Raw genomic sequence first — 26,657 nt, forward strand, 5'->3', positions numbered from 1 at the left:
CAATTCCCAGTATTATCCCCATTTCCAAATATTATCAACTCTAAGTGGGGATGAAATAGCATCAATTGCAGAGTTTTGTCCACATGCTTATAATGTTGGACATTTGTGACAGAATAGGAGAATTTATAATATTGTTTTGAATTTCTAATATATAAAGATGGCAGAAGAAATGCATACTTTGTCATCCAGTGTGTACCTGTTTATAAGATAAAATATTCATTTCTGACTGCAAAGTTTTTAATATGAATTTTTGCAACTATCATTTTTACTGAATGAAAAGAAGTTTCACCATAGTCTGTATCCTTTCAAGTTCTTGAAATTTCTGCCTTTAGGGAAAAAACCCCCCAATATAGGTAGTCTTTGACTTACAACCACCACTGGAACCAGAATTTCCATTGCTAAGCAAGGCAGTTGTTAAATGAGTCAAATCCAATTTTATGACTGTTGCCATGGTAGTTAAACAAACCCGCTATATGTTAACTGAATCATGCAGTCATTAAACAAATCTGGGTTCCCCCACTGACTCTGCTGTTTGAAGCCTGCTGAAAAGGTTGAAAATAGTAATCATATTACCCCAGGACACTACAACTATAATAAATATATACCTGTTGCCAAATTTTGATCATGTGATACCATGGAGATACTGTAATGTTCATAAGTGTGAGGACTAGTTGTAAAATACTTTTTTCAGTGCCGTTATAACTTCAAATGTCACTGAATGAGTGGTTGTAAATCGAGGACTATCTGTACAAATAATCAGTTTAAACAATTTAAATTCTGGCCAAAGAGATTATTTAACAGACTGAACAAATGTTTTTAAAGAGGGAGGTGCAAAGATAATGGTTAAAACGACAAAGTCGATGGCTGAGGCTAATTTAGTTTCTGGACCCTTTTGTAGTTGGCATGAAACTAGATTACCTCCAAAGAATGCAAATTTTAAGGTAAAAAGGCTGTCCAGACTTACATGTACAGCTATGTGTGTATTTCATTGTGTACAGTGTCCAAATGCTAAATGATATAGTGTTTTATACTTTAAAACAAACAAGTGACTACATTTCTCCTCTATGAATTAGATTGATCAAAACATGTTTTCCTCTGCTGCTCCAATCTCAGTTGATGGTGCCAGAAACACTACAATAATGGGGCAACAAAAAAAGATATTAATCAATATTACGGTGACAGTATAAGATACAACTGGAGCGCAGTTAAGATGCTGGGCTTGTTGACTTGAAGTTTGGCAGTTCAAGACTCAAGAACTGCATGATGGGGTGAGCTCCCATTGTTGCACTGCTCCCTAAAGTTGGGCACGAATGAACAGGGGAAACCTTTATCTTTTTATAGGAGACAATCCTGAGCCATCACACCTTGATTATTGTTATTTCAATTGAGATTTTGAAACAAAATGGCCATATTGTTCTATTTGGAGGTGAACCGTACTCAATGCCCACTCCATCTGATGGATAGATTAAAAATATAATGAACTCCATTATAACTACAGAAATGCATGAGAATGACCTATATGAATTAGATATGCCATATGCACTCTCTAGTGTGAATATATTGCTGATCTGTCCCTTTATGCTAATCATAAAATTTTACATATTTAACACTGTATAGATGCATGTGTTTTGTTCTTAATGCTTGATACTATTTACCCTTGGTCTATATGCGTCAGTATATTAACAATTAAAAAGTGAGGAAGCCTAATTCCCTTAATTTGGAAAACAAGCATTATATCCCAGCATAGAAATCATTGGATTTAACTAATCTTCCACTTCCTGACTTGCCGTCATTGTCCAAACAGTGCTAAATGCTTTTCATAAATAAAAGCTACTGTATCTGAAAACTACATTTCTTCCTTAGCTTTTGGAAAGACTGTTTTAGATCTGTGTTATACATTAGGTCTGTAAAGCACTTTGGAATTGATTCAGAAAAGGTTCTTTGGAGTGTGTGAAAATACAAACATAGCACCATATATCTTTAAGGTAACCCAGGATTTTTTTTTCTTGTTTTTGCTGCAAAAAAATAACATGGCTACTATCCTTTGGGAAAGTTGAATTTCATGGATGATACACTTGGACAACACTAATATGGGATTTTTTTCTGCAATAGCTGAGGTTCAAATGATATGAGAATTACACAGATGACCTACTGGGGAGCATCAATTATATTACTCAGCTAGTGAAAAACAATATTTGCTGTCTAAAGTTCAATCTCATCAGCTTTTTTTTTTGTTTAAAAAGAAAAGAAACATGGTCTGCATTGATGAAATGTATCCTAATCACAATTATGTACAATTCTGTCCTAAAGGCAGAATAGAAATTTAATCTGTAAGTAATAAATGTGTAAAAGTAGTCTTGTGGATGTCTAGCCAGTTACATAAGCTTGCACAGGTGCGATCTGTGTGCCTGATGTGATCAACATCAAAGTGTAAGAATAAAATCAACCATTAAAGACACATACAACATACAAAACCAAGCAGGCAAGTAGTCATTGGAAAACAAAGCTTGTAATAATGAAAAAGACAGATTAATAAATCAATCACTTATTCCTTTTAAAGCACAAACCACATTAACTCTTTTTATACAACCATCTAAGAACTATGAAACAGTACCACATTGTGCATTTTTTAAACCTACTTATCAAGAAAGTTAATCCCACACTTCAGAAAAGTCTTATATCCATGGGAGGAGAGTAGGGGAGGGAGAAGGAGACAGCTAAAAGCGCAATCACATAAAACATCATTATGAGTCCAAGCAAGCGGCAAGTCTTTTCTTCACCTTTTCCACTGAACCAAAAGAGGAGTGGAGAAGGGGATAGAGAAGGAAGAAAGTAAAGAGAAAAGCACCCACAAGAGGACTATATCACATTCCATAGTTACTTTTGACACCTACAGCTCGGGGCTTTGTAATATATAATTATTATTTAGACCAACACACCAATAAGGTGAAAAATGGGAATGAGATATATCTCAATATAGCAGCAGGGCAAAGTTGGATCTCAAAAGGCAAGTTTGTTGCCATCTCCAATCGCTTTCTGAAGAATTCTTAACAGTATAAGGCTGAAGGCTTAAACATGGTGGAGATAATTTAAAGTTTAGCATGGTAAATGGACTAATCTATTGGCATATACAGATACAAAGACTGCAGTTCATAGCCTAGTTATCAACCTATAGCCCCTTTACCTACTACAGCAGTGTAAAGAAAGGAAAAAATTGATTTTTCGACATCGAGTTAATAAAGATTTGAAAGCAAGATATATCCAAATGCACACCTTCCAATCAGAACTAACAGAACTATTTTGGCAACTTTGTTGGTGTCTCGGGTTAAGTTACATATTGATATAAAGAGCAGAAAAAATATATAGGGGAAGGTATTAAAAGCATAAAAATGGCTACCCTCTCAAAGAAAACTTTCTTCCTTTTTAATAACAAGTTTTCAAAACAAAACAAAAAAAACCACCACCATACCAAGTCAGAACAATTTCTTCTAACACAACTGATTTGCAGAAAGATTTCACAAAAATAATATAGGAGACTAATGTAATTGCCCAACTCAGCATGGTGATTAGAAAAGGAAATAGCTTTGTCTTACCTGACAACTGTATCAGTAAAATTGCATGATTCTGGATCTAACTATAGTAATAGGTTCTAAAATCTAGAATTTGAACTTATGCCTTCTGGCTTTTTTTATGACCCTTAGAGAAAAGTAGGATAGTCAAGAGATCAAATTTGTTATATATTAATAGGAAATCTTCCTAGCCAAGTTACATTTTTCTTCTCTGCTCTTTGCAGATTTGTGATTCTATAAGATTAGAGGCCTTATCAATAATGCTTCCTTGAAAACGAAAATATGAGAACACAATCATGGATTAAAATTTTTCACATGCATCTCTTGAAGAAGCTTAGAAATATCTAGAAGCTGAAGGCATTGCTTAATTTAGACACAGCATTTCTCCACAGAAAATAAATACACTGGACACATTTTTGTCCAATGAAGGGTTTTTTTTGTGGGTAGGGGGAAAGACGGACTTCCTTAATGATGAAATTGTCTTGATGTTTTTAAAACATTTTAAAATAAAATGATCTATACAAAGCTGCTTCTACTACTACTTCCCTATAGGCTTGTGATCAATTTCAAGCCAAAGTCCAGAATAACACAATGGAATTTGCTACAGGAATGATAGCACAGCATTTCCTCCTTAGACACCAGAATTATATACTTTTTCCAGAACACATTTCAACTTCCAATATGTGAACTTTTGTTTGTTTTCCTACAAAGCACACTTGCTTGTGTCAATCAAAAAGATAAAGAAATCAGGTAATAAAAAGCAAAGCATGAAAACAAAGGAGGGTTTTTTTAAATGCTCAGAATAAAGCCTGACTCCATCATTGCAAGATTCCTACTCTCCACAATTCTGTAACCTTTATAGAAAATGGACAAAGAGCAGGGGAGTTATTTTAATTCAAATATAACAAATTCATCTTCTCCTTTGAAAGAGGAAACCAAAAAGTAGCAAAGTGCTTCTGCATATCCTCACAAAGATGCTTCTACAGTCTTCTTGGCAGTGTCAATTCCATTCCATTTCCAAAACAACTAACCGCTTAAGGAAGCCATTAATTCCCATGAGGTTCATATAGCTTTCTCTTATCCCCCTGTCAAAGAAAACCTAACCATTATGTAACGCAACATTAAATCTATTTGCCAGACATGGAAAAGGCTGAGTGCAAAAGTTAAAAGCATCAACCCTTCTTTCAGGTCTTTAACTCACTGAGGAAAAAAAAATCTGAATATTTGTTGAGAGTCACATTTCTCTACACTCCAGGAAAATTGAAATGGTATCCTAACTATCCCAATATTCCATTTTAGTTATTCTAAAAGTTTTCTACATAAGAAATTCAGATAGACTGGTTTTAATAAACAATTCTGCACTAACTACCCACAGGAAAATAGAGTGAACTCTGGAGATGAATCTCCACATTAGGAAGAGGCAGATCTCAATTTCTTAAGTTAGGCTACCAAGCACGAATTCTTCAGGACACACATTTCTTCCAAATATACAATTCAATTCAATGTAGGGCTTTTTGATGACAGAACCCGGTGGGGAGGGGCTTAGTTAATTAACTTGGCTAATCATTACAGATTCAAAAAAAAACCAAACCTCAACATACAATTTATGAAGGTTAGTCAAGTACTCTAAATATAAATTTAAATCTGGAACTTCACTTAATACTTCCATGTAAAATGTTGTGTTATGCACAAGGCAGTGATCTTTTTCAGTCAGATGATGGTGGTATGAAAAAAATTGTTCATTATGGCATATATAATCTTCCTAATCTCATAGGCAAATTATTTCAAATTGCTGGTATTTCTAAATTTCTACCATCAGGTTACTCCTTCTGCTTCATCCTTAAATGTCAGTATCCTTCGGTATATCCTGAATAAATCTTTCCCTGTTATGTGTCTTTGGCAGGAAGAATTTAGGGGACCCATGATTTATTCAGATTAACATTCCTTAGGTAGAATGAACTCTCATATTTGTTTAACTGAATGTATAAGTAGTTGCCATTATTCACATAAAGTTCGGTAGTAGTCTATTATTATAATATGTAAAAAAAACCACCTCTCATTGAATTGCAGACTCATCTTGTTACAAAACAGCTTAGTTGGGACTCCAAATCCAACTTTTCTACTAGAACAGCCTGGTACTAGAATACCAAGCAATAACTGCTACACAGCAGAAGCACAAATAATGTACAACTCCAAAATCTACTTGCATTACGACCACAATGTCCTAAATTTTCTACCAAGTTAAAGCACAATAAAAAATAACTGTGATTTAAAGTTTCATTCTACAGCGCTCTTGCCTGTCAAGGAGTCCTGATTTTGTAGTTAATTTGTTTTGCCAGAAATTTGTTTTCTAATTCCTTATGGCTACAGCACATTATGCATACTATTTTTAAGTCACAGTTGCTTTACAAAGTAAGTCTTGTGAATGGCTTGAAAGATAAAATAAGGAAATAAATTATTATAGACAAGGTTATTAACTAAGGAAAAAAAGGATAAAAGAGGAATCCTCTTTGCTTAAAAGTATGCTTTCAAACCAAAGGAGATTGTACAGGAGAAAGGAACTAACACCATCTAAAAACCTAAACAAGAACAACACAGTCTTTGCTGTGAAATCCTATATCAATATCAGACTTAAGAAAATCTGAAATAGCTTCTCCCATCATAGGGTGGTGATCTCACAAATGCACACATTGTGTAACAGAGCACAATAAGCTTTCATTTGCTAATATGAAGTACAAATGCTTGGCATACACAACACAGGCTTTCTACTACAAGGAGAGGGAGTGGTCATCTTAAGCATTCATGCTGCTCTATCCTATGGATGCTGGAGGCCAATATGGAATTAAAAGAAATAATCAACTGATAACTTTTTTTAAAGAATTTACTAAAGTGTATGACCATCTACCATAAGTCCAATTAGCAGTGCTACTCATAATGCTTGTAAAAGTTTAGCCTAGCACCACATTGGAAATCTAGGACTTGGGGCAGGTAGGTTTAAAAAATGAAACAAAAGTTAACCTGAGGATGTTCTTGGACAGTGATTGTCAGACAAGTTTTTGCCAAAGTATGGCAAAATATTTTATTTATTGAAAAAAATTAAAGAGCCCTTTCTATAGCAATACCAACTTTCTCAATACAGACTACGCAACCTCTGGATGACATAAATGACAAGCTGTTGAGTGTCTGCCTGAATCCAGTATATACTGCTGAATGAGTAGTCCTATATCCACAAGACAGACCTTTGTCTCAATCAGTTTTATTTTTCTCTATTTTTTAAGCTGGAATGAATGAATCATACAAACAGGAACTCCCTATTTAAAAATGGGATGATGTCCTGGAGACTCAGCTCACTAAAATGAAAACCATTCTTAAATGTATAAACTAAGGCTTTCTTGCATGGATATCTGACGGACTACATCTAGCTCTAGATTCTTTTTTCCAACAGAAATTTGGAGATCATGTTATTATTTCTGTGGAGGCACATGTACAAAGAAGATCCAGCTAAGGAAGGTGACAAGATTTCTGCGGGACCAGCAGCAGCAAGTAAAATTCAACAGAGCAACTTTGGCTTAAAATCAATCAGTCAATAATAAGGAGAAAAATAATCAGGTTAAGCTGGTGCAAGTTCTCTCAAAGAGGTATTTTAAAGGGCTTAACCTTGCAGCAAGAGAGATCAAGGATCTACATCCCCTTCTCCCCAACCACTTGCCTTTTTTTCCTTTTTTAAAAGAGTTACCAACTTCATTGCACAGGACTCAAAAACCATTCTCATAAGGTTAACTATCATAAATAATATGAAAACTATGTGCAACAAATACATCATATTTCAAAAAAAAAAGAAAAAAGAAAGTTACACCAAATTAAAAAGTAGCTTCGTGAATGAAGGTACTGCTCTAAGTGCACTTTCCCGGCAAGTGCAGCTAGTGCCTTGGCGCTGGATATGAAAGAAAACACCAAAAATCAGAGCGCGAGCCAGAGTTAAAAACGCTGGTCCAGTTTCAACCAGTCAAAACTGGACTGAGCAGAGACCGAATGATTTTTCAGTAAAGTCCCATTAGGGAGTCCAAATGATGCTTCTTCATCCAGATTGTATGTCCTTGAAGAGATTGTAAACAATCTTTAAGACTGCTCCTTCCTTAAATGTCCCTCTGATTGGCAAAACAAAGTTAGATTTATATTTCATAAACAAGAAATCAAATTAAAACCAGAAGAAAAGAAAAGAAAACACAGTGAGCTTGTTGGAGTCCATAGGAACCGGTCCGGAAGAGCTCAAAAATGTGTTCAGATTTTTCTCCTGTTTTTAGCTGGAACTATACCAGAGGATAGACTGGGTGGCAGTTGGGGTTGGGAAGGTAATAAAGCAAGAGAACATGAGGGACGTGGAACTCGACTCTGTGGGCATTTCATGTGTTTGCTTCATCATCTGTGTCTTCTATTAATACTTTGGTGTCATGAATCTTTGACCTGAGAAAACAGGAAATTAAACTTTCATTAACAATTTGTCAATCTATCAATTAATCAATCTTTATTTGGTCATAGATCAACAGTTAAGACACAAAAGTCACAATTAGGACAAAAGAGGAAAAATATAATTGCTCTAAAATATCTAAAAAGGATTAATCTAATTTTGTTTCTTTGACCACAGCTAAGTACTGTTGTGCAATTTGTACAATATGCCCTAGTATTTCCATTAAACCCTTTTAGGTATTTTAGAACAATTAAATTTTAATTATTTATTTATCCTAGCAACATAAACGATTAACCCCACTGACTATTATTATTAGCAGAGTTCATCTACCCCCCTGACCCAAACATCTGGGGAAATAGCTTTCTATGCATTTAAAACACAATCTAGGCAGAAGAACGTTGGTTAGACATATTAATGTTCATTGAACTAAATAAATATTATATATCAACAGCTCCCTCTGCTGAGTACTTGCTAGTATGAAAGGAACTTAGAAGAAAAAGCATTTCTACTGAAATGGGCATTCATTGTAATCATTGTTGGCACAGAATAAGCAGTGATGCTCTATGATCAGAATATTTTTTGCTCCTGTTGCAAACTTCTTGCCATTAATATCTTTATTCTGTAAACAATTCAGATCAAAGGAGGCTTGCATGAGTTGAGCTCTGCATGTGTGTATGCCAGCCCAGTTGAAAATAAGTCACAGTCTGGTAGTGGGCCGTGGCCCAAAGGTTGGGGACCCCTGTGCTAAATAGAATCAAAATGGCAGGCTCCTAAAGTTCATCTTTCCCTATTATCATGAAGAATGAATGAACATACATACATACATACATACATACATACATGTATATGCATATATATATTCTTCATGATGATACACACACATATACATATACAAACACACACACATATATATGCAAATTTGAAAAAATAAAATGGCATTTTGCTTTTGTTGTGTTCACGTGAGAGCATTTAAATCTACGTGTTAATTGGGATCCAAAATCAGGAAATGACGGGGATTTTAAATGTAGCCTCAAAACTCCCTCCCCCAATCGGCATCCTCAATATTCAAGCTCACATGAGCATTTGCTAGCACAATGAACATATCTTCTAGTTGTGATATGCATTAGGTAGAATGTTGCCCTGCAAAGTAATCTTTACATTCTAGAATCTGGTTAGATTCTAAGTTTGTATACAAAAGCGGTAGGTTCAGGTTAATTCTAATCTGGAAAGGAAAAAAACTACTCGAAGGAGAAAAAAACTGCTAGAAGGAGAAAAAAAATCTGTTACATGTTATGAGCACATGAGCTTGAACAAAGTGCAAAATAACTGAAAAAGTTATAAGCCTTTAGAGACCCAAGAAAGAATGAGAATGGTGACTTGAGAATAGCTACTAAGAAAGAAGTCTGTTATTAATGTTTTATAGCAATGGCATGAATATAAATATAAAACCAAGACTGTTTATGATGAAAGATTGACAGGAAACAATTAGTGAAGGGTACAAGATGAAAAGTTTTGAATGTGAGACAGACCATTTTTTAAAACTATCAAAAATGGATCGGGGGAGGAGGGGAATGGACAAGGAAGAGCAGGAAAAAAGTGAAATGCCTGAAACGAGAATGACTTCGGGAAGATACAAGTTCGTTATGAAAAAATAATTAAAAATGTATTAATAGAAGGAATTAAAGAGGATGGGGAACCTTCATGGAAGAGAGTAAAAACAATTGTTACAAATTGCTATATAAATATGAAGGCAAATAGGGGAGTACAAAAAAGTAAGCTTGTTGAAATAATAAAGTGTAGGAGTATGAGAAAATTTATATAAAATGATTGCTGTGAAAAATGAGAATACCCAAACCCAGAGACAAACATATAAAATCAGTAAATAAGAAGAATTTCAAAGAATAAAAATTAAAAGTGACAGAGAACATGAACAATGTTTTGATGGAAATAAAAAAAGTTCTAGAAGTAGAAGAGGGCGAGTCAAGTAACAGAGCTCTTAAATATACCAAGCTCAGGTCCAGATACACAGCCAAGTTTTGAAAGCTTTGGAAAAGGCCAATAGGGTTGGGGCCATTCCAATCTCTGAGGGGAGAATATTTCATAAGGAAGGGAGAGAAAGCTTATCTTTTAGTTCTTGCCAGTCAACACTCTTTGGCTGATGAGATCTGCAGCAGGCCCAATCAATTGGATCAATTTGAATGGGAAACTCTTGGGAAAATTTGATCCCTCTCAAGTAACCTGGTCCCAAGCCACGTAGGTGACATAAAGGTGACAACCAGCACCTTGAATTGGACCCAGAAACATACTAGCAGCCTGTACAGCTCACAGAGCAGTGTTGTTACATTGTAGTGTAGCCAGCACCATTTATTAGCCATGCAGCTCAATTTTGCACCAACTGAAGTTTCTGAATGCTTTTCAATGGCAGCCCAATGTAGAGTGGTTGCAGTAATCTAAGTGAGAGGTAACAAGGGCATGGGTATAGGGTTAAAAATAATCAAACAATGTAAGTAGTTCTGGATTTTTGACAATTCCGACCGGAACTTCCATTGCTTAATATGCAATTGTTAAGTGAGTCATCACATAACCACATCTGAATTTATGACCTTTTCAGCCACAGTCATTAAGCAAATCATAAAGTGGTTAAGTGCATCGTCTATTGACTTTGCTTGTTGGAAACTTGAGTGTGAAGGTCACAATTAGCAATCACGGGATCCTGGGATGCTGCAACTGTTGTAATTATATGCTGGCTGCCAATACCAGAATTGCAATCACGTGATCGTGGGGCTGCTGTGATCACTGTAAATTAGTTTTTTCAGTTTTGTCATAACTTTGGTTGCTAAATGAATGATCATAAGTCAAGCACAACTTAAAAATAAAACATAGCCAACCACTAGAACTAAAACCAACATTAAAAGATAATAAAACAGGAAGATGAAAAATTTGAGCAATAAATCACAGCAAACTAAAGAGCAAGAAAAAAATCATTTTTTTTTATACATTTTGAATTTTGAATTTCAGATGAGCTTTAAACAAATTAGACAAGATGATTTGCTGCAGCATAATTATATGACAAGTGCTCTGTATTCCGTTACATTTCATAAATTAAGCTATGCTAGATTGGGAGGTTAAGATAATTTATAATTTGAGAACAAGGAAAGTTAGATACTGGCTGGAATTTAAAGCCAAAAGTTGTTCATTGTTTTCTCAAATAATTATTTCAATCAATAATCAATTAAAAGCTAATAACAAAATAAATGAATTTAAACATCTCTTTGGGAAATATGTGATAAAATTACACTACAAGAAGGGGTATCAAAAGCTAAATCTCCAGAGGGTAGAGGATACAATAACAAGCATTATTCTAAAAAGGTTTGGACAGGACGGCAGCAAATGTAGCACTAATGGAGTCTGAGAAGGGAAAACAGATAATAAGGAAGGATGGCAAAATTCTTCATGCCTGTATGTCACAGTTTCACAAAGAATGATTGCATTATTTTCCTTGCCTAAGCACACATGATTAAAAAGAGTGGCAACTTCCATATTTTCTAACAGGATAATGTTGTTGTGAATGAAATGCATAATAGAAAAACTATTATCCATTCTCTTACCCACCTGCTGTAATTCAAGCAAACTGAGAGATATTATGTGGCTCCCAAGTTACCATGGCTATGACAAAAATTATATTAAATTTAATACTGTAAACTGCCTTTGATGTATGAGAATAAAAAGATTTTTTTATTGAGGTGATTTCAAATTATTCCTGGATGGGTTTTAAAAGATGACTGCATTTGATCTTTACTGAAATGCAGAAATCAATTTACGGCTGTAGGAATATAAGGTTATAACACGAAATCATCTGGTCCTAACACATGGCCATTCAATTACTCTCAAGGTGAAATTATGTTGTATACAACTTCTCTGAGAGAACGGGGAGGCGGAAATGATTAAGAATTGCAACTTAAATGCAACAAAAATATAATGTAATCCTTTCAAATTTCCTCCCTAAATCATGTTGTGTTGATACTGGCGCTATTGAAAAATATACTTGTAAGAGCTGTTTCTGCTACAAAATAATTTAAATTTTTTAGCATCACCATATTTTCTTTCTATTTGCACTATTTTTACTTATTCTTTTATTTCTATTGTTTATTTTCACTCCATATAATTTTATGTTTACTTTTTACTTATGTGAAAATCTTTAATAGAAAGTATGTATGTATGTATGTATGTAAACTTTAACATCACCATAAAGAGAAAAGCAACAAAAACACCAAATAAAAATGGATCAATATGGGGACAGGTCAAGGTCCCTACAGATAAAAAGGAGGTATGACAATCCAGTACTAAATGGGGAAAGAAGGGAAAACTCAATGATGAACATGACACGAGTATAGCTTGCCTAAAATGAAATACACATTCATTTAGGGGAGGAGCTGTCCCTACCTTTTATAAATCTGACAGTACATCCAATTGGTATTTGTGTATAAATGATAACAATCCTATAACTAAAACCAAATAATATGCTTTCATCCACAAGACAGCAAGCTATTGGAGGACATGACTGAAAATCATTTGGGGAATATCTTTTAGCTGGCTTGATATTTAGTCAGTATGCCCAGGTTACCAGTGATGGCAGTAGGAACAATGGAAGATGGTAGCTTCAATAGATTGTCAGAAGACCGAGTTACACTTTGAATCTATGCAATAGGCTATGATCTCAACCAAAAGACTTATGCAAGAAACCAGTGAAGGTGCTTTGTTATAAGAGTTATAGCCCTGAGGGAACTGGAATCACAGCAACTGTTTAATACTTCCCCTGGGTATTACTGAGCTAGATTCATTACTTATTAGTAGTGAGTCACACCAACTGTTATGCATGTAAAATTATGCAGATTTGGTGTACAGGCTTCAGCTCAATATACTTAGAAATATTAAAACAATCTTAATTACATGCTATATACAGTATAAGTGCTATATGTATACGTAGAAAATCTGTGTGCAACTGAGCAGGGCAATAGATTTAAACTAGAATTGGGTTTGGACAAAAAATGGATAAATACTGCATATAATTTGATAAATTATATTAATCTCTTTGTGCTAGACATCTTAATAGTTGAATTTAATTAGATACTCAATGATCACAAAAATATAAGAATACAAGAACTATGGCACATCCTTATCATAAATTCTAGCCTTCCCACAGTTAGGAAAGCTAGGTACATTCTGCTCTTGCCAATAGGCAGTGACTTAGCAGTATCTAATATAATGTCAACTTTACATAGTATCTTAATGTAACTCTAAGTATTTTTATACCAACCACAGATTTCTTCTCCTAGAAAGAATGCCTTCTGCCCTGAATGAAAAAAGCTGCCCATGAACAAAGTTCAATCTACCAAAAATTCTCAATTTCCTGGAACTTGTAGGGCTCCAAGAAAAATGGGGCCTTCTGAGTCGGTAATCTAGGACACAACTACTTCAAAGAACAGATAGCACCTTGACATACTGCATTCTCAAGGTTAATTTTCCCCATCTTCCCAAATGCTGACTTTCTCCTGGCAAATACCGCACAGAGGGTGAGAATGATCTATCCCAACAAAAGAATAGCATCTTGTGAGGAGATGAAAGATTTATAGGCACTACACAAGATTTAGAGAAAAAGATTTAGGACTCTCTGAAACACCAACATCTAATGCTTGCCAACAACCCTCTGGGTAAGGGGATGCATACATGAGAGAAAATCCAGTTTATCAGTTTTATTTCCACTAACTTCTGGCTACATGAAGAGTGTATGCATTAATTAAATTAAATATTACATATATTAATTAAAATGCATTAAGAATTCGTAACCTTAGGAAAGTTGGGTATCAGAAAGCAATGTAAACTGGCTTCTTATGGGATGGAAATCAATAGAAAAAAATGGCCAGCTTTCTTTTACTTCTCCCTTATTAGATTTATTTATTAAATCTAATTTGGCCTGTTCCAATTGTATGCCCTTCAGAAATTTCAGCACTCTTTTTGGTCATTTCAGCTGTGATTTCTGCAAATTGCAGTCCCAAGAATATTGAAGGGAAACACATGGAGAAAAAGGTCTTCTAATCAAATAAGAAACTCATTGGGCTATTGTGTAACACGTACTGTGAAGCAAGACGTGGTCTGGGCAAGGACACACTCTGGCTACGCTTCCAAGCTCTGTTTTTCTGGCGGTTTCGGACACCATCCTCCTGGTCCATCATCTGTTCAAGCAGGGTCTGATCGTCTGCATTCAGAGGTGCCACTGAAATATCGCGGACAGCTCGGAACTCACCACAGTTATTCAGATGTTCATTCTCTAATCGGAAGAAATTCCACACAAACCGCCTGAAAAGTGGAAGATAAGAAGCAACTACAAGATTTGAAGATATTAACATATGCATAAATATACTATATTTTATAAGGAAAATCAATTTTCCACTTTTCCCCAAAGGAATGACAAAGAAGAAAACTAAAGCCAGAGCATTTGCATTAATTTTCCAATTGACTAATCAATACATGTAAATTGATTGACAGTCTTTTTCAAAATTATTATTATTATTAAATTTATTTGCCATCTAGCTCACCATGGGGCTACACTAGGCAGTTCACAAAGAAATAAAAAGGAAGTGTAAACAAAGTGAAAGTAAAATAATAGAATAAATAAGGAAAAAATCCAAGAAATACATTGATATGACTACCAAAAAGTAAATAATATTATCATAACAGGTCAAATACTGGAGGGAAAAAAAGATCAAAATTTCAGTTTAATGAGTTGATGCGAGCATATGCTAAACTTGGATACCGAAGCCTAGTCCCCTTACTCAAACGTTAAATCTAGGTTTGATTCCCAACAGATAAACCCAAATACTCAAACTGTGATAAAATGTAAATCACGCTTTCATAGATATTTTATAATCCCTCTTAAAAATAATATGAAATTGTATTAATTAGCTTCTGGGATATTTCTAATAGTTATAAAAGTAGATGTTTCAAATCCTGAATGTTAGAGACCATATCCAAGGTCTCTTTTGATTTGTGGTTTCTGTCTGCATTTTTAAATGCTACATAATACTGTTTTTTAATGGTGCAAGTATTGTTTGTTTGAGTGGGCTGATTTAGAGCTGTAGAGAGAGAATAAAATATTTTTAATTACAGAAGATAAATGCACTCATAATTATTTACAAATAGGCCCTCCAAAGCTCAGTAACTATGCTGTTAGTACAGTGCATCTTACCGGAAAACCTCTAGTGGTGCAAATACAGTCGCAATGATGTCACCAGCAAAAGGGTGAATTTCCATGGTAGTCAGAGAAATCTGGATAGTCCATGCAAAACGGAGAATCACATCCTCTACAATGGCACAGTAGTAATAGGCCTGTTAAACAGATAAAATAGGCAGTTGTAGTATCAAGGAATAATATCCACCAAATAAACCTCCAAATAAAGATATATATAAGTAGAGATATCCAGTTCTTCATTTGCAGACTCTACCTTTGCAATCATTTTTATGGTTATAAGTACAGTATCATCAGAGGTGAGCTAAATTTCTAGCTATCAACTTGCTGAAAGACAAATATTACATATCTAAAAGGGCGGCAACAGTTTTGTTTCTGATAGTAAATGAATTTTATATTGTTTTCTAAACATAGGTAGTCTTTGACTTACAACCACAACTAAGCCCCAAATTTCCATTGCTCAGCAAGATAATGGTTAAGTGAGTTTTGCCCCATTTTATGACCTTTCTTGCCATAGCTGTTATGTGAATCACTGCAAGTTGTTAAGCTAGTAATATGACTATTAAGTGAATCTGGCTTTCCCACTGACTCTGCTTGTCAAAAGGTTGCAAAAGGTAACCATATGACCCGAGGTCAATGGAACCATCATGAGTATGAGTCAGTTGCCAAATGTCCAAATTTTGATCTCATGACTGTGGGGATGCTGCAATGGCCGTAAATGTGAAATACAATGATAAGTTACTTTTTAAAATACTGTTGTAACTTCAAATGGTCACTAAATGAATGGCTGTAAGTCAAGGACTATTTATATTCTGTTGTCAAGGAACTACAGATCTTTCAAACCATAACATACCATACTTTACTTGTACTTTACAATCTATTACTACAGTACTCACAATAAAAATCTATTAACCAAAAACAACAATAATTTTCGGTTTTTGGTTCTATTGTGTGTTCTTCTGCTAGACAGTAATATAACTGCAAGAAATATAGCATACTTTCATGTTATGTTGGTGCCTGACATAAACATCTTGATGCCTTGAAAGACTTGCTGTCTCTTGCACGTAAGAACTTCTGCATAGTATACATCATTTTTTTTCTTTTTCTTTTTGGCCAAACTACAACTTAACCTATTATTAAATTCCAGACATGCTCCCATCAGTTCAAACAAACCTAGGGTCATCTGTGGTAGCACAGTGGTTAGAATGCAGTACTGCAGGTTACTTTTGTTGACTGCTGGTTGCCTGCAATTTGGCAGTTCAAATCTCACCAGGCTTATTGTTGACTCAGCCTTCCATCATTCTGAGGTTGGTAGAATGAGACCCAGATTGTTGGGAGCAATATGCTGACTCTGTAAACCACTTAGAGAGGGCTGTAAAGCACTGTAAAGCGGTATATAAGTTTAAGTGCTATTGCTATCTCTAGAGCACTTGGTTATTGCTTTATACCAGTAAGATGTGGGGATGGGAGATGAGACCAGGGAAAATGTATGGATGCTTGAGAAACAGAAACAGAGAAAATGAAAGAAAAAATAATTAGCTGCTAAGGTGATGGAAGAAAAACTGAAAGAAATATTTTGCTCTTTCTGAACTAATTCTTCATGTGAATACCTACTTATTTTTGATCCTTCAACTATGTTTCAGCTTAATCAGTTCTCTCTTTCAAAACACATTTTTAAAGATAGTATCTATCTACAATCAAGATAATGCTCAGTTTAAACAGAAATTAATAGAAGAAGCCCTCTTCAGCATGCATACTGATAAGCATTTCCAAATAAACACTGTCTATATACACACTTTTTGTGGGTATACAATCTCTTCCCGGAGGAAAGTATTTTCACCGGCGTTCTTGTCAAAAAGACCCCAGTCCATCTTCAAGTCCCAGATAAGAGTATAACAGGAACTAATGAAGTAGAAGACAATCCACAAATAGAAGAATACTTGGTAATCATTGTGTTTTTGAACTGCAAGAAAGAAAAACAGTAATGTTAAATAAGACTATATAGTACAGACTTCACTACATAAAATGGAATTCAGTTAAACATATCTCAGATTCCTTTTGGCAGTGGATGGTATTTAATATAAGTAGGATCCCATGTAACGCTGCATTTAAAGAAATACTAGTATCTGCTTTCCACTTCTATAAAAAGACTTGATTATTCACATCTGAATAACCACTTAGAATCTTATGAAAATATAATTGGTTAAAAGGAAGTTACCTTTACCTGCTACAGGGGAGGATTACCAATGCCATTCTGCACCCCACCCCACAAAGGTGATAAACACTCATCTTTGTACAGTGTAAGGATATATGTTTATTTTTCTTTAAAGGATTGAGGTTACTAAGAGTTTGAGTATAGCTCTGCAATTCAGTGTTGTGTTCAACAGGCTGCAATGTGTGTGTGTTTCATGATAACAAGATGGTGGGGTTATATATGCGAGTATCTGATTACAACTGTAGAGCATAAGCAAGTTTGTATTGTAATGAATCAGTATAGCAATGAGTACATAAGGACCAATTAAGAGTTTAAAATTACATGCAGATCATATTTTTAAGGTGGCAAGAAGAAAGGCAGTACTCTCCAAAAAATGAACTTTATTGCCTATCTACACTTTGAGAAAGATCACATGAATAAGCCAAAAGGTTATTGGAAGAGTGGATGGCTGAGACTAAAATAGCACTTTTGATCCTGAGTAAACAAAAAATATGTTATGTTTGGGGAAAGCTATTCCAGTAAAAGAACCTTATTCCAATTCCATCTGTGAAATGTGGTGATGGTGACTTGCTTTACTATCTCTGGACCAGGACAGCTTGCCATCATTAATGGAACTATGTATTTTGAATTTTGCTAGCAAATTGTACAGATTTTTTTTAGAGTATCTGCTTGTAAATTGAAGCTAAAGAGAAAGTAGGCCACAACTCAAAAAACACAAGTCCTATGACCAAAGTACAGTTAAAACAGGAGAAAATGTTTTAAAACAGCCAAGTCAAAATCCTGATATAAATTTTAAGAAATGTTGTGAAAGGAGAAGTGGGATAATTCAAGGAAGCTCAACCAACCTCCCTCAGTTGATGTTTGATTTTTAAAGAGGAATGGGTTAAAATTCCCCCAAGCTGGTATGTAGGAGTGATCAACAGATACCAGAAACATTTAATGACATCATGAAAGTTAATGAAAGCAAAGGTTCACATACTTTCAAGGAGTGATCAACAGATACCAGAAACATTTAATGACATCATGAAAGTTAATGAAAGCAAAGGTTCACATACTGTCAAATATATGAAAATATTTAGCTGTTCAAATCTATGTGTTTTTAAAAAACATTTTTAAAAATGTGTGTTTGACATGTTTATTTTTTAATATATTTTTTGCTCCACATTGCCCAGACTCACTTCTTATGAGATGGGCAGCTACATAAATGTGATTAAATAAATGAATGAATAAATGAATGAATGAATGAATGAATGAATATTCTTTTGTTCTTTCATTTTATGGAGTAGGCCAAGGAAAAAATAACCCCAAGAGGAATATTGGAAACAACAAAAGGAAAACAAAATATAAATAATCCCATAAATTATTTTGTAAAAATATTCCATAAGGATATATTTAAAAGGAAAATATGTAAGATTTCACATGCAACATAGAGATGCAAGCTCTGATTTTTAGAATGAAGCACTTAGGTAAAATCTAGCATGACTTTTGAATTGTTTGGTAAACCTATGAAACAATATTTGTTTGTTTGTTTAGTTTATTTGCCGGTTATGTTGCCGTGGGGCTACCCTAAGTGGCTTACAATAATAAAAAGAAAATGAAAGACATGTAAACTGTATACAATGAGAATACATCAATACGATATCCAAAAAGATGAACAGGTGAAGAGCAGAGCAAAGGGGGGGGGGAGGGGGTGTCTGCCATCAATCCAACAGTCACTTGTAGCATGGACCTCCCCCATTTGATCCCTAAGCCAACCAGCAGAACTTCAGGCTCTTGCAGAAGGATAGGAGGCTTGTGATCGGTCTTATCTTAGAGAGTAAAATGTATGGGAAACCTGATTTCATACCCTTAGTGTGAAATAATTTATCTGACAAAAGAGTATTTATCTGAGACAGCCAGATACTTTCCAAGAATATCTTGATAAGAAGAAATTTGTATGTGAAATAGTTAAGCTCTTAGAGAAACTATTGCATAAATGCAGATTGCTTTTGTTATTGTAACCAATAAGGATGCCATTCAAATTTTCTCCAGTAGATGGAAATGAATGCTTCTGCATACAAAACATGGAACTTAATGTTTCATGCAAAAAATTCAATTAAATAATAAGAATGTCATCATTCCACTCCACAGCTATCTACCAGGATATTTTACAACAAAGAGTGAATAGAGATGCTATCCCTGGGGAAAAAGGGGAGCTTGATCCATTTTTTTAAAAAAAAGAATAAATTCATGAAAATCATTCAGACTTAGTCAGGATTACTTAAATTCTACATATAGTGTACTAAACAAATACGGTATACTTTTTACACTAAAATATATATTAAATCTGGATACAATATTGTTTCATCTAATTTTACATATGCATTTACATTTTATACACTAAACTCTCCTCTATAATGGATTTTGGGTACATGTTTTCATATAATTAGATAAAACTGAATAGAGTTGCTTGACCATGAGATAAGTGGCAGATGTATGTATGTATGTATGTATGTATGTATGTATGTATGTATGTATGTATGTAAATAAACAACCTCAAATTATACGTACTGATTAACTAAGTTTGTAAACTCAGGACCAAGTCTAGGGTGGTTAAAAGGTTCTTTACTCTAGTCAAAGGGAGAAACAGCAGTCACTTTTTAAAAATAGGTGATAGTTAAGTTGGTAAAGATGCACAAGACTATGTCAACAAAGGCATTCAAATATTGCTGAAATAGGGAGATCTAATGCAAAAATTTATATAGGTAGAAAATAGCAAGTTTTTCTCAAGCTTCAATTGCTAGGCTCTTCACAAAAATTCTGCCACACAAATGCCAGTCTTTAAACACATTATTCCCTTTTTGTGAACATTTAAACACTGAATAAATGAATATTCAAGTGCATTTTGTAGAACATGTAGGATAAATATTTATAATTCAGTTGATATCAACTGAAAAAAAAAATCATTATTTTGCATCAATTGTTTTTGTGATTACAATAAAGTCCAGTTAAAACAGGGTCTGCAATTTTATACAATCCAGGACAGATTTAGTTTCTGAGTAGAATGCACAGGATTGTACATGAAAAAGGATAAAGAATAAGGATAAAGAAATGTGCCAGGACAAAAACTAAATGTATTTAATCCTCCCCACATATTAAAACAATATCTTTCTAATTCATTCAGAATTACTTTTCAGTATCAACTTTTGGAAGTGTTCTGATGACTACAGGTTGTCTAATCCTAAAGCAAAATTACCCATAATAATAATTGGGGACTTATGATAGAATTTTATGTGTAAAATATATTTGTTTTTGATTTTGTAATCATAAATTTCAAGTAACAAATGTGCCTGTTCCATTGAAACAGACCAAGATACTGTATTAAATCTTGCAGCATTTTTCATAAATTGGCATATTTACTGTCTTGATAATTTATAATAATTTATTCATTATTTATCTGCTCAACATGTAAGTTTTACTACCAGAATGTTTCTAGCCATAATGTAACAACCTTAAACTTTAAAGATGAATGCTAATAGCTGCAATCACACTTAATGATCAACTATAATATATGGTTATGTGCTCAATGGAGTGATCCAATGCAGAGTGCCAGAATTTCAAAATAGCTTTTCTTCTCTATATGTATATACAGAGCAATAAAAGCTTCACTGAAATATATTGTTTTTTAAAAAGCAGTCAGAAGCTAGTTTAAAATAAAACTAGCTTTGCTAAACCACTAAAACAATGCTAGCATGAAGTAGAATTATTTAGAAACTATCTAAAACTAATTTTAAGCCACAATATCTGGTTTATACATTATGCTAAACCATCATACAGTGTGTCTATTCTGAAAGGGGCAGAACATAATTAGCATGGAACACACCCACTATTACCTACCACTATTATGAATATAAACATAATTATACTTATTCCTGCTTTATTGCTATTATTGGCTGTATTTTTTTTCTTTCAGAGAAGAAAATTGAAGGGTGGATGCTTGCACTGCATACATTCTTGGTCATACAGCTAAATTTAAAATATAGCTTACGTTTATATGCAAGCCCTGCACACATCTTTTCATTTTCTTCCTTTGAAGGTGACAAAATATAGATCAATTATAAAAGAATAGTTTAGCAGTAATGAACAGATTTAATTAGATGCAACTAGAAACTAAAACAAAGCAAACTAATTTGTCCTATGGATCTTAGACCCTGTCTTTTGGGGAAATGTCAAAAATGAAAGCTGAAAAATAAGGTGAGCTTCACTTGGTCACTGTATTACATATTTAATATTGGGTTTCCATTCTAGAACTCTTATGTAAAAGTAAATAATTCTGGAACCATGTGCTGTAAGAAAGAATCTGTATCGATCACTGATAATACCCTAGTCCTCATGGAATGCAACCTATTTGCCTTACAATCAAATGTGTCTGAAGTGCTCACAGGAAAATTTGTCAAATATAGAACGAAGCATCTAAAAAGGGATTTAATAAGAAGAGCTAGACAAATATGAACTTAAAGGCAAGATCATAGGAGCACTCCTTGTAACTTTTACAAAATACGTTTATAAATGTTATCACAAATTTTGTCGATTTCCCAGAGAGCCAACATTTTTCTGTCTTCCAAAAACTTTTGAATGTGTAAAGGATCCATTCTCCACACATATTTAAATTATTTTCAAAAATGAGTAAGTTACATTGAGAAAGAATAAGGAGACACAGCGGTTTAATTATTCTGGCAGAATCAACATTTTATTCTACTGGATCCTTAGGCCACAACTATCTTCAGTAGCGATTAGAAGATTCCCAAGAAAAATCTTATAAAAGGTATCCATTCCTGAACCATTTAGCCTCACCTTCTGAATGTTTGCCTACTATACCCTTAACCCCTCTCAATATTCATGTTTCTAGGATTCAGTTATCACCTTTATTCCCTATTGTTTTTTCTCATTGGTATTCAGGAGATGTACCAAAATGATGTTGCTTTAGGCAAGCAATTATATCTCAATTTCTACTAGCAAATCCTAACACTTCTTTTCAATGCTGTTCAGAAAATCAGAACATTGGTATTCCAAATAGAACCCTCAAGCACTACAATTCTTTTTTATTGGTTGAAATAAGTCATGGTACATGCACTTTTTATGTCTGTATTAAAAAAAAAACCAGAATTTCTACTTGAAGACTTCCATGTACAAAGACATTTGAAATTAAATCAACATTCTGAATAAAATACAGTAGATGTAGGAAAAGCTGTTACGTTTAATTCCCGTCAACCAGTTTAAAATGCCACAAGATAAGGAATTTTTAAAATGCCACAGGATAAGGAATCTTATCTATGGGATTTCTGTATGAAATTTGGGGGATTTCATTCTATTCCAATGGTATAATAAATTTTTACTGAAATGTTTCTAGCTATGATTTGCATATTTAATTCATTTTATATGGTTATTATTCATGTTTCACAAAATATTTTAAATAAAAGAAGATAAAATTGTTTGACATTTTAAAAATGTGTTCTTAACAACTTTGTGTGCTGCAATGGGCTAGTTTAATGGACTAGTTTTGTCTGCTGCAATGGACCTGAAAACTAATAACGTAATATTTAGTAATTAAACAAGTAACTGATATAATAGAGATGCCCTGCGATTAGAATTCTGGGAACCAGAGGTAGTCCTTGAGTTACAACTGTAATGGAGCCTGCCCATTATGGTTGTATGTCATAATGACTATAATTTTCATTGTTTTTTGTAATGGTTGTTTTAACAACCTTAGCAATTGTTAGACAAATGTTGCAGTTGTTAAGCAAACCATTGGTGGCTATGGGTGTGATTTTGCCAAACACTGGAAGTAACTATTGGTTTTTAGAAACAGTTGTAAAATCTGGTCACCCAACCTTAGGACACAGCCAATAGCCATAAATGCAACTGTGTTGCTGTGCTGTTTTCTTCTTGTTATCTTACTTGCTAATGGTTTTAATGGTAGTAGAAATAAGGAAAGATTTCTTTACTGAACACAGGATTTAGCAGCCATATCAGGAGTTGACATTCCCTGAGAAGGCAGTAGAGATGTTTGCATACATTTATGCTTCCTTTAATTCCTTCATCTTTTTTATGGTAGAAATGGGATCATTTCCATGAAGAAAAATCTTCAACTTTCTTTTCTCATTCTTCCCTTCCTTTCTATTGGAACTTGAATTTTTATTTTTGCAGCATTTTTGCCTTCCTTCCTAGGTAATTCTCCCAAATTAGGCAGAAATCTTTGTATATTAACAAATGGTTAACTGATATTAACTTCATGAAAATGAGAAACAGTTTTATAGGAAATTGCATCTGAGTGTACTTTTTTGTACAGGTTTATATGCTGCCATTGCTTAGCAATTATTTTGGAGGACTGGATTTGTCAGAAGGTTGTTGCAATAAAAATTTCACTCTTCTATACTGAACAATCACACAAAATGTGTTAATTTTCTGAAATATGTAAAAGACAAAAAAGATGCAAAAATGGAGGTATTCCTCAAGCTAACAATTGTCTCTCAAGTGTAATAGAATACATGTATAGTTTACATTGGCTATTTTAACATGGTAAAAAGGTAGCACAAGTCAGCATCACAAATTCTAATGTTCCCTCTACAAAGTATAACGTGATTTTTTCTTCTAATTCTCATCATAAGTAGACCTTGCTTACCAACAACTGCCTTGTTTGGTGGCCATTTGAAGTTATTATCTCATATTTATGACCATACAGTATCCCCACCATCATGTGATTGCCATTCGGACACTTCACCAACAGGAATTTACAGCCATTGCAGCATCCCATAGTTGTTTGATTGCCATTTGTATGCTACACAATGGGCTCATACCAAACAGAATCAATTGGAGAAGGCAGCAGTGAAATTCCGAAGTTACGGCCATGTGATATCTTGCATTGCAACCATGCCTGATTTGCTTACAACCCATGGCAGAAGTGAGGTCATAAACCTATTGTGGTCATGTGATGTTTCAGTTGTACGATTTAGTGATAGAACTGTCAGTCCCAATTGTGGTCATTAAGCAAAGACTACCTTATACACATTGTATAAAATAGCTTCAATGCATAGAGAATCATTTCTATACTACATACTGTTAACATTGGATTTACTGCCAATGAATGTTTACTGTTAAATTATCTAGGAAAGGCAAACAATATATTCTGCTCAGTGTAACTGAGAGGAAAATAATCAATGCTGTGTGCTATCAAAAACTGGCACAGAACACAATGGCTATGATAAGCTTTCTGGGAGGGTCAGCCACTGTGGTTTCTGTTAAATGTTGAACCATGATAAGTGAGACCAAGAAACTGAGAGGTTATCAAAACTTGCCTTAATTTTAAAATTAAGTGCTACAGGTTGCCCGAATCAACAATTATACTGTAGAAACTGTCACCTACAAGTCAGAAACTTTATATATCCAAGATATATCCAATTTAATTTCAGATTAGGCTATCATATTCTCAGAGTTAAACTGGGAAGTAAAGCATGCATAAAAGATCTAAGAACAGGAATGGTAGAGCTGTCAATTTTGACTCACTCATAAAGAAATAGGCAAAAATTTGGTAAATTCTTATTGAAAATGAAAGGAAAGTCATTCTTATCTATTTCTGTTTTGGGAACCCTGGATTAACGCAGGTGGAGTATGGATTATTTCTTTATTTCATCCCACAGATTTCCACACCTACTTAATTGCTGGCTCTCTTTGTCCCCTAGGGATTCTGTCTTTGGAATACAGCAAGAAATTTCAACATTAAAAAATCAATGAAGGAAAACAAACCCATTAAAAAAGTTGGAATATGTTGAAGCAGCATCCACACAAAGTAGTATTCATTTCCAGAGTCTAAGCTTAGTGCCCTCACTTCTTCCTGAAATCAGCAACTGGCATATAAGAGCCTAGGAGAGGCAAGGCCAGTAATGGGGATTGTTTTAAAAAATAATGAATACTTCAGTTACCATGACAACCATGACACCTCTCTACTTTGGCAGAATTCCGACAGTAAGTGAACTGCTTCCTCCCCCATCCCCATCCCTCTTTGCCTTCCAGTGAATATCCTGCAGAAACACACCTCAATTCTAAATTCCAAAGAAGTAGCATCCTGTCATTTTATGCTCCCCTCCACCCCCCGTTATTTATATATCAATGCCTTGGAATATTTGTTTAATCTGGCATGTTTTAATCTCTAAACTAGTTTTAACATTTAAGTTTTGCTTAAACAAAAGACGAAAAATAAAAATAAAATTAAAACTCATTTTTGAAAGATGCGTTTTAAGAAAAAGAATTTCAGTTATAACAAAATCAAATTGTTCCTTAACAGATAGCAATAGTCATTCCTAAAGAAGAAAGTTTCCTAAGATTTAATACTATCTGACAGGGATTTAATCCTTTTGAGTTGTAACTGATTCCAAATCTATTTAAATTGTAAGCTTAACCTCACAATGAATAGAAAGAAACATAAATGATATAATCTCCTGATTACTATAATATTGTTCACATATAGCCACATGCTTAACTAATTCTCATAACATCTTTGGGTATGCTGATTTTACACCAAGCCTTTTATACAAGTTTTTTGAAAGCCCAAATTAAAAATTACAGAGTGGAAGCTAAAATTTACAAAAGACTTTATCAAACTAATTGTGTTCGTTTTAGGCAATAATTCAAATATTTTTTTAATAAAAAGCAGCCTTGGTGATATTGCAATGGTGAGGAAATGGCAATGTAAAGATCCAAAATATCAGCCAAACTCACCACAATGCAGTAATAAGAGAAATGCACAAGCACTATTTTTTAGCCAGAATAATAAAAAAATAAAGAATTATGAGTTACCAGGTTACATAAAATGGGAATGTACCAGGCCTTCTCTGAGGCAGCATGTCAACTAATGAGATATGCCTCCTTTGCTGCTGTCATTGCCCTTTGAAATGAGTCTCCCTCCCACAATTCTGTTGAGATGTCCCGACTCGATTAGCCTTTCATAGAGGCATGAAGACTTGACTTTCCTTCTGAGCATTGAGATAATTGAGAATTCTGCTGAGAAAATGTCTATCATGCTCAACTATGTGGATATGTATAATCATGTTTTGATTTCTATTAGTGTTGACTCTGACTTATGGATGCAACCAAGAGTCATCTGATCAGTTGGGTGTTCTTCAA

At 34.2% G+C, this 26,657-nt stretch overlaps 1 protein-coding gene across 1 annotated transcript in view; it reads right to left on the minus strand.

Moving 5' to 3' along the window:
• Positions 1-2,490: 2,490 nt before the first annotated feature.
• Positions 2,491-26,657, minus strand: part of XPR1 (xenotropic and polytropic retrovirus receptor 1) — a 91,916-nt gene continuing 67,749 nt past the window's right edge. Inside the window, exons 12-15 of the mRNA XM_026703295.2 lie at positions 17,080-17,246; positions 15,284-15,423; positions 14,173-14,394; positions 2,491-8,033 (exon numbers count right to left, since the gene is read on the minus strand). Of these exons, the coding sequence (XP_026559080.1) occupies positions 7,973-8,033; positions 14,173-14,394; positions 15,284-15,423; positions 17,080-17,246 (590 nt within the window). The 3' untranslated portion in view covers positions 2,491-7,972. The remainder of the gene's footprint in view (positions 8,034-14,172; positions 14,395-15,283; positions 15,424-17,079; positions 17,247-26,657) is intronic.

Source organism: Pseudonaja textilis, chromosome 3 (genome assembly GCF_049901715.1).
Source record: "Pseudonaja textilis isolate UNSWEBS1 chromosome 3, rPseTex1.2, whole genome shotgun sequence".
NCBI classification, from domain to species: Eukaryota; Metazoa; Chordata; class Lepidosauria; order Squamata; family Elapidae; genus Pseudonaja; species Pseudonaja textilis.